At 55.3% G+C, this 7,167-nt stretch overlaps 1 protein-coding gene across 1 annotated transcript in view; it reads left to right on the forward strand.

The window, feature by feature from the left end:
• The first annotated feature begins 2,136 nt into the window (after positions 1-2,136).
• Positions 2,137-7,167, forward strand: part of RHCG (Rh family C glycoprotein) — a 16,932-nt gene continuing 11,901 nt past the window's right edge. The window contains exon 1 of the mRNA XM_011379688.1: positions 2,137-2,320. Coding sequence (XP_011377990.1) covers positions 2,137-2,320 — 184 coding nt within the window. The remainder of the gene's footprint in view (positions 2,321-7,167) is intronic.

A 7,167-nucleotide genomic window follows, 5' to 3' on the forward strand; every position in this document is an offset into this window, starting at 1 on the left:
TCAATAGTATATCCCAGCACCTAGGATAGTGCCTGGCACACAGTAGGTGCTCAAAGAAAACTATTTACCTTTCCTTCCTCCTTCCAAAACACTCCCTGAATGCCCACTCCTCACGTTCAAATATTTTTAATTCCTATAGTTAAAAATAAGACATCACCCCTACCATAAGGAAGCTCATGGCCCCCATGGGAATGGATAACTCCAGAGGCCTGAGCGTCCCCTCCCACTTCATCTCCAAAGCTCCCCAGCTCTTGTCTCCCTGCCCTCCATTCACTCCCCCTACTGTGTGCTTAGACAGAGGGTGCACGTACCTGAAACCGGGCCTTCCTTCTGGCCTTGCCCGGAGGGGCCCAGCATGGTGTAGTGAGATCAGACAGCCCAGCCTTTGAACTCCAGCATATTCCCTGGCCCTTCTAAGAACTCATTTTCTTCATCTGTAGGGTGGGCTCCAGCATCCCCTTTGCAAGGGTTCTGTTGATCATTAGACTATGTCTAGAGGTCTCCGGCCACATCGGGCACGTGATAAATGGCCCCTCTTGTTGGTATTGTTCCTGCAGCATCTGGCTGTGTCTTGAAGCAGGCTGCTTCTTGTGCGGAGGGAGTGGGGACACCCTGGTGCCCCCTGCCAGTGCAGTGGGCCACATTCGAGTTCCCAGGTGCTCGGCCTTGGGCGATCTACATGGCATTTGTGCCTTTTATAAATCTGGGATCCAAACTGGCAACGATTTCTTTTAAAATCCAGCATCAGTGAGGATGCACAGGCTCCACTCTCACGGCTGGGTCATGAGGCACACGCTTTGTTTGGGGGGAAATCTAGTGAAATGTATCAAGACAGTTCTGCCTTTAGGAATTCACTGAAACCTGGGCAAAGACTTATGTACCTGGATGCTGATGCCAGCATTATTTAGAACACCGAACAAATAGAAAACCACCTCATTGTCCAACACTAGGGGATTAGCTAGATAAAGCGCGATATATGCTGCCATTAAATATCATATTGTGGAAGAAAACTAATATGGGAAATATTTACATTTACAAAATAGTGAATAAAGCAGGCTACAAATCAGTATTATAGTATGAGCCCCTCTCTCTTATTAGTGTTGTTTTTTGGTGATGAGTCTACAGTTGGTTCTTAGTTTCTTCTTTGTGTTTTCCTGTTTTTTTCCAAAATCTCTACACTATACCAGTATTTTTTTTTTTAAGAAAAATCAGAAAGTCAAAGTTATCTTGACAAAATAGACTAAGCACAGATTTAACTTAAATTCCATAGTTAGCTCATGTCAAGATCATGCACAGTAACCAACAGATAATTCCTGATCATAGTTCAACGAACTTGTGAAAAACTCTTAAACCGTTCTTACACTCTTTCATGTGATTTTTTTTTTCCCCCCATTTAAGACCCTTTTCTTTGGGAACAATTTTAGATTTACAGAAAACTTGCAGAGATGGCACAAAGTCCCTGTATACTCCTCACAGTTCTCTACTATTAGCATCTTACAGGACCAGGAGCAGCGCGCACAACTAGGGAACCAACGTTGGCGGGCGCATCGCCACTAACTAAACTTCGGACGTTATTCAGATTTCACTCGTTTCCCCACTAACATCCTCCTTCCGTTCCAGGATGCAATCGGGGTACCATCTTGCATTCTGTTGTCACATCTCTTCAGGAGCCTCTGGCCAGTGGCAGGTTCTCAGACTTTCCTGGTTTTGCATGCACCCCGTGTGAATGTCGTGAATCAGAAAAAGAAAGGGTTCGTGATGATGACGAAGATGGTGATCGCTGTCTGGGAATTTCTTCGTCTTTATCTCGGTGGGAAGCAAATGATGCCGCTCCTTCTCGGTTCGCCGGAACGAAAGGGGGCAAGGCCGCGCTCCGAGAGGTCGGGGCGCCGGCGCCCCTGCACACTGTCCTCTCGGCCCCACGCCGGTGCTGTCCCTCCGGGGCCCCCAGGAGGAGGGCGAGCCGGGCCGCGTGGGTCCCCTTGCCGGTTGGGCGAGCGCGCAGCGCGCGGGCGGCACCAGGGTCAGCTGTTCCGCAACCCGCCGCCGCCCCGCCCCTGCCCGGGTCTTAAAAGCCTCTCCCGCCCCCGAGCGTCGGAACCGGCCGCTGCCCTCCGGGCCAGGCGACCCCGCAGCATGGCCTGGAACACCAACCTCCGCTGGCGCCTGCCGCTCACCTGCCTGCTCCTGCAGGTGGCCCTGGTGGTCCTCTTCGGCGTGTTCGTGCGCTACGACCGCGACGCCGACGCGCACTGGGTGGAGGACAAGCTGCACAGCAACTCCAGCGACCTCGACAACGAATTCTACTATCGCTACCCCAGTAAGTCCCGCCGCCCCGCAGGCCCGCGCGTTCCACAGCTGCGCGGGTCCCCACCTGGTCCAGAGCCCTGCCTGGCCGCACCGCCGCAGCCCACGCTGGGAACCAGGGCGGGAGCCAGAGGAGGAGATGCTGCCCCCTGCCCCGCCCCACGTAGGCACTCCCGGCTCTGGGGATCACGCTGGAGAAATGGCTCGATGTGCACGAACTCCCTTTCCCCATGAAAGAGTCACAGGGAAACCTCACGGGGGGTGCGCTCACTCCGGGTGCCATCGGAGGCCTCCAGCCTTCTATGAGAGAGCCCTACGTGAGGTCCTCGAAAGACCTAAGTCCCATCTTAGCCACGGGCAGGTGGATGACCCTGGCTCCCTCGTCTAGCTGTGCCCGTATCTCCAGGTCAAGAGCCACAGGTGGCTCATATGCCTGCCAGCCCCGCTGCCGGGAGAGGTGGGTGGGACCATGGCACCCACACTTTGTTGGCTGGGAGAGGGAGAAGGCACACCCCCAAAGCCCTGGGTATCCAAGTGCCGTGGTTTAGAGCATGGCTTGGAATCACCACACCTCACTTCTCTCTGGGCTCTGCCATTCACCAGGTAGGTGACCTTAGGCAAACATCCACCTCGCTCAAATTAAGCGTCCTTATCTGTGGAATGGGGATAATCACAGAACCTGCCTAACTTACAGGGGTGGGGTGAGGCCGGCAGGAGACAGTGCCGGGCATGGAATCCTTATTTCGTGGTGAGCGATCACTAGAAAAGCAGTGACAACAGACGTCCTAGTCCTCGGGGGTTGGAAGAACTGGTCCAAGGTCTCTCGGGTGAGCCCAGCTCCAGACTCCCAGCCCAGGACCGTCTATGCCCATGTGCTTCCCGGTTTCCACGCCACTGACCAGCAGCCAGTGACCACCTTTTGTGGGTGCTCCCATGGCCATGCACTGTCAGTTTTGGAAGGGACCCTAAAGCTTATCTGCAGCAGCCACCTACACCAATGGTGTTCCCTCCATGGCTGGTACACCCTCAGAGACAGAATTCTGTACCTCCGGAAATGGCATTTTACTTAGTTCCAAATAAATAACTGCACACATTCAGGATGGCAGACTCCGTGCAGAGAAGATGGGGTGTGTGTCACAGACTCAGTGGGAGCCAGCTCTATTAAGGGGCTCCTGAAAAGCTAGCACAATCTCTACTGCACTGACAGAAATATGGTGCCTAGAAGGGAGGTGACAGGAGGCGGGTGGGTTGTGCCCTGTGCTGATGAGACCACAGCCTCTGCTGGGCTCCACTCGGGGCCACGTTTTAAGAGATCTTGACAGCTGAGGCCTTGGAATTTAGACTCCAAATCCACGCTTCCCATTGCCTGCCTTTATATGCTGACGTGGGCCCCTAGGTAGGCAGCAGGCCCAGCAAATGGCGAGGCAGGCGAGCTCGAGGCCCTCCTATGCCTGCTCCACGCCTTCACCTCTTGCTTATCTCTCAGCCATAGAGCCAGCCCCTCAGCACAGCATGAGGCACAGGGCTTCCCACGGGCATGCGCAGGCCCTTGATGTGTCTGGGCAGCAGGAGGCCTCAAGACCCTACCGCCAGGGCTATAGCACCTCACCAGTGAGGGGTGCAGTCTTCACGTCTCCTCAAGTCCTGTCCCCACCCCCTGCACACCCAGCCACCCACCTGTCATGCTTCACCTTCATTTACTCACTCAACAATTACTTTCCTACAACTTATCAACCACATGACACTTTTGAGAGAGGAGGGTGGGAGAGTTGTGCCAGTAGTAATTTGCCAGGACACAGGCATAAACCATGACCGTCCCAGCAAACTAGGGCTTATGACCACTCTGGACAAACGAGGTGAATGCCCTGGGTCTCTCTAGCCCTACGGTGCCCCCAGATTTGTGGAGAAGACAGGTGCGCTCAACACCCTGGGCCTCACTGGGGTCAAGTGCTCGGGCAGAAGAGATGTGTGACAGTTTCCTGGACAGCAGGGGACAGTGAGGAGGAGAGAGGCAGGACAGCCGAGGGGCCCCATGCTGAGTGACTCTGTGTGGCCCCAGAAGAGGGTTTGTGAGAGGGATAGGAGCGGGGTTGCTAAGGGGGTGAGATGGCCTCGGTTATCAAGGAGGGTCTTGAGTTTCTCCTGCAACGTGCCCTGTGAGTGCTGGGGAGCTCTCAGGGATCTGAGCAGGAAGTGGCCGGGAGGAGAGGAATGGGGGAGAGAACTTGGCCTCGGGACTCCTTGGCAAGGGCAGGAAGCAGTGGCAACACATCGAGCATTCTCCCCTTTACCTGTCACCACCACCGATGAGGAAGGCGCTGTTATGACTCCCATTTTCCAGACCAGGAAACTAAGGCCCGAGCGGAGACGTGTCCTGCAAAGGTCCTTCAGCGAGGGAACCAGAGAGCCAGGGTAGGAGATCTGGGAATCTGACACATGCCTGGACCACTCTCCTCCCTCTAGTCTCACCTTTCCCCTTTCCTCCTGCCTCACCCTTTTTGGGCCCACTTGGTCATGGCGGCCATGGTTAGGAGTTAGCGGGCACATGGCTTCCTGGCCCAGGTAGGGTCCCAAGGCCTTGTGGTAACTTCCAGGTTCTTGGTTCCAGGCCATAAACACCTTGTAGCCTTGTTCCTGCCCAAGGGGTTATTGGAGTCCAGTGGGCATCTCAGTCGCCAGGGGAGTCCAGCTCTAGCTGGCTGAGGCCGGGGCTCAGGAGGGCCTGAGGACAGCTGCCTGGACGTGGGCCCCTAGGTAGGCAGCAGGCACTGAGCCAGCTGGAGACCTGCCCTGGCAGTGCCCTCTGAGGCTTATGCTGTGGGCACCGCTGCTGAACATGAAGCTTCCTCCCGGCTTGGAGCTCCGGGGCCTGCATGGCCATGGGCAGTGTCTGGCGGAGACTGGCCAGGGAGAAGCCATCAAAGCCTGGGCTCTTGGGAAGACTGAGGAAGGGGCAAAACACATTTCCAGGAGAAGACCAACGACAGAGGACGCCATAGTCAAACACTGAGGGGCTGTTTCATGCACTCAGCGGGGCTCCTGGCCACCTGCACCTGGTTCAGCTCCATTTAATGAAGGACAAGCTTTCCCAGCAGTAGAGGGCAGTGTAACCTGGACTTTGGAATTGAACAGATCAGGGTCCATCACTAAATGGAGTGAGCCGACTCCCTAACCACTGTGAGCCTCCGATGGCTCATCTGTGAAGTGGGACTGTTATTTAATGCACAGGATCTCTGGGAAGATCGAAGATGGCAGGTGACTGGTAGGGCACATCTCACGGCATGAAAGGAGAGGGCAGTACATGCTGGTATCGAGTTTCTTCGCAAGGGAGTGAGTGCTCTGTCGCTGAAGGTATTTAAGTGGAGGCTCAGCATCGCCTTAGCGATGTGACCAAGGACTATCTTCTGAGTATTAGTTTCAACTCTTACGGCACTTTAGTTCCTCTGGGTGCTCCCCATTTACAACTGCTTTTTGCACTGCAAGTGCTGGCAGGCAAGGCATGGATTTGTTCCCGTGTTACGATGCAGGCATCCGAGGTCAGAGATTTGCCCAACCTCAGCTCTCAGCCGGTCGGTCAATGCCACGGGCAGGGACGGAGCCAAGTCCTTCCCCCACAGCCCACCTGCTTCCCTGGGGCCTCTACGGCATTGCCACCCCGATGATGTTCCCAGGAGAGTTTGCAGAGATGGGATGGTTCTGTGGTCAGCTCTGAGGTGTGGGAGAGGTGGGCACAGAGCCTTAGGGGAATTGAGGGACCAGTTTAGCCTGGGCATAGCCTGCAGAAAATGGGCAGGGGCAGGACCCAGGCCACTGCAGGGCACCACTCTTTCTGTGACCATGCAGCAGAGGGGATGGAGCTGCCATGGTCCGCTGGTGTGGGAAACTTTGTCCTCAGATTTCGGAGACCTGGCCAGCTTTGTTGGGGACCCATCGTCCTGGGAGGGAAGAGTGAGCTAGGAAGCCGAAGGGCAAAGTGAGAACAGCTGTGTACTGGTGCCCCCTTGTGGCAGCTCTCAGGACTCGCAGCCAGCCTGCTGCCCTGCCCCATCAGGGACGCCCAGGTTCAGAGAGTAGGTTCTGGGCTGGGCCGCTTGAGTCACCCCAGGCTGGGGGGAAAGAAGGCGGAGGTCTCACCAGCTTCCACTGACTCTTAGCAAGGCTCCAACCCAGTACAAAGCTGGTCAGTCTTGGAAGGGAAAAAGAGAAACTAGCTACTGTGATTGAGCAATTGCTAAAGAGCCAGGCTTCTGCCAGGGCGCTGGTGGGATCACCCCACTAAACGTGCACCGCAAACCTCCAAGGAGAGCACTCCCCTGAGCACAGGCACTACCCCCATTTTACAGGTAAAGACACTGCAGATCAGAGAGGTTACGTCTTTGCCGAAGGCCATACAGTCTGGTTCAAACCATTACTATTAAAGGCATTTTAGCTAGCACCAAACTTTATGAAATAAATTGATAAGTTGGCACATTTTGGTTCTAAATTAGGACTAGTTTGGGAGATAAAGAGAAAGAGATTAAGAGAATAAATCGAAGAGGCAGGGGAGAAGAGCTGCTCAGGAGAGGGTCAGAGAGAGGCTGGGGAGGGGGGACAGGCAGAGAGAAGCACGGGGAAGTGCAGGGCTTCCTGCTCTCGGGCCACAGCGGGGACAAAGGCGGCCCTGAAATTGCAAACGCCTCCCAGGTAGGGCGCCCCACAGTCCTCTTCAGCCCCACCCCTGCCCGAATGGTCCCTCTATGCCACCAGGAGCTGACACTCCTCTCCTTGAAAGGCTTTTTCCCAAGGTTCCTCCCACCGCCCTGCCAGCACCCTCCCTGGCTACCCCGCTAGCTTCCAGGCTGGCCACTTCGGTCTCCCCCT

Source organism: Pteropus vampyrus, unplaced genomic scaffold (genome assembly GCF_000151845.1).
Source record: "Pteropus vampyrus isolate Shadow unplaced genomic scaffold, Pvam_2.0 Scaffold368, whole genome shotgun sequence".
Lineage (NCBI taxonomy): Eukaryota > Metazoa > Chordata > Mammalia > Chiroptera > Pteropodidae > Pteropus > Pteropus vampyrus.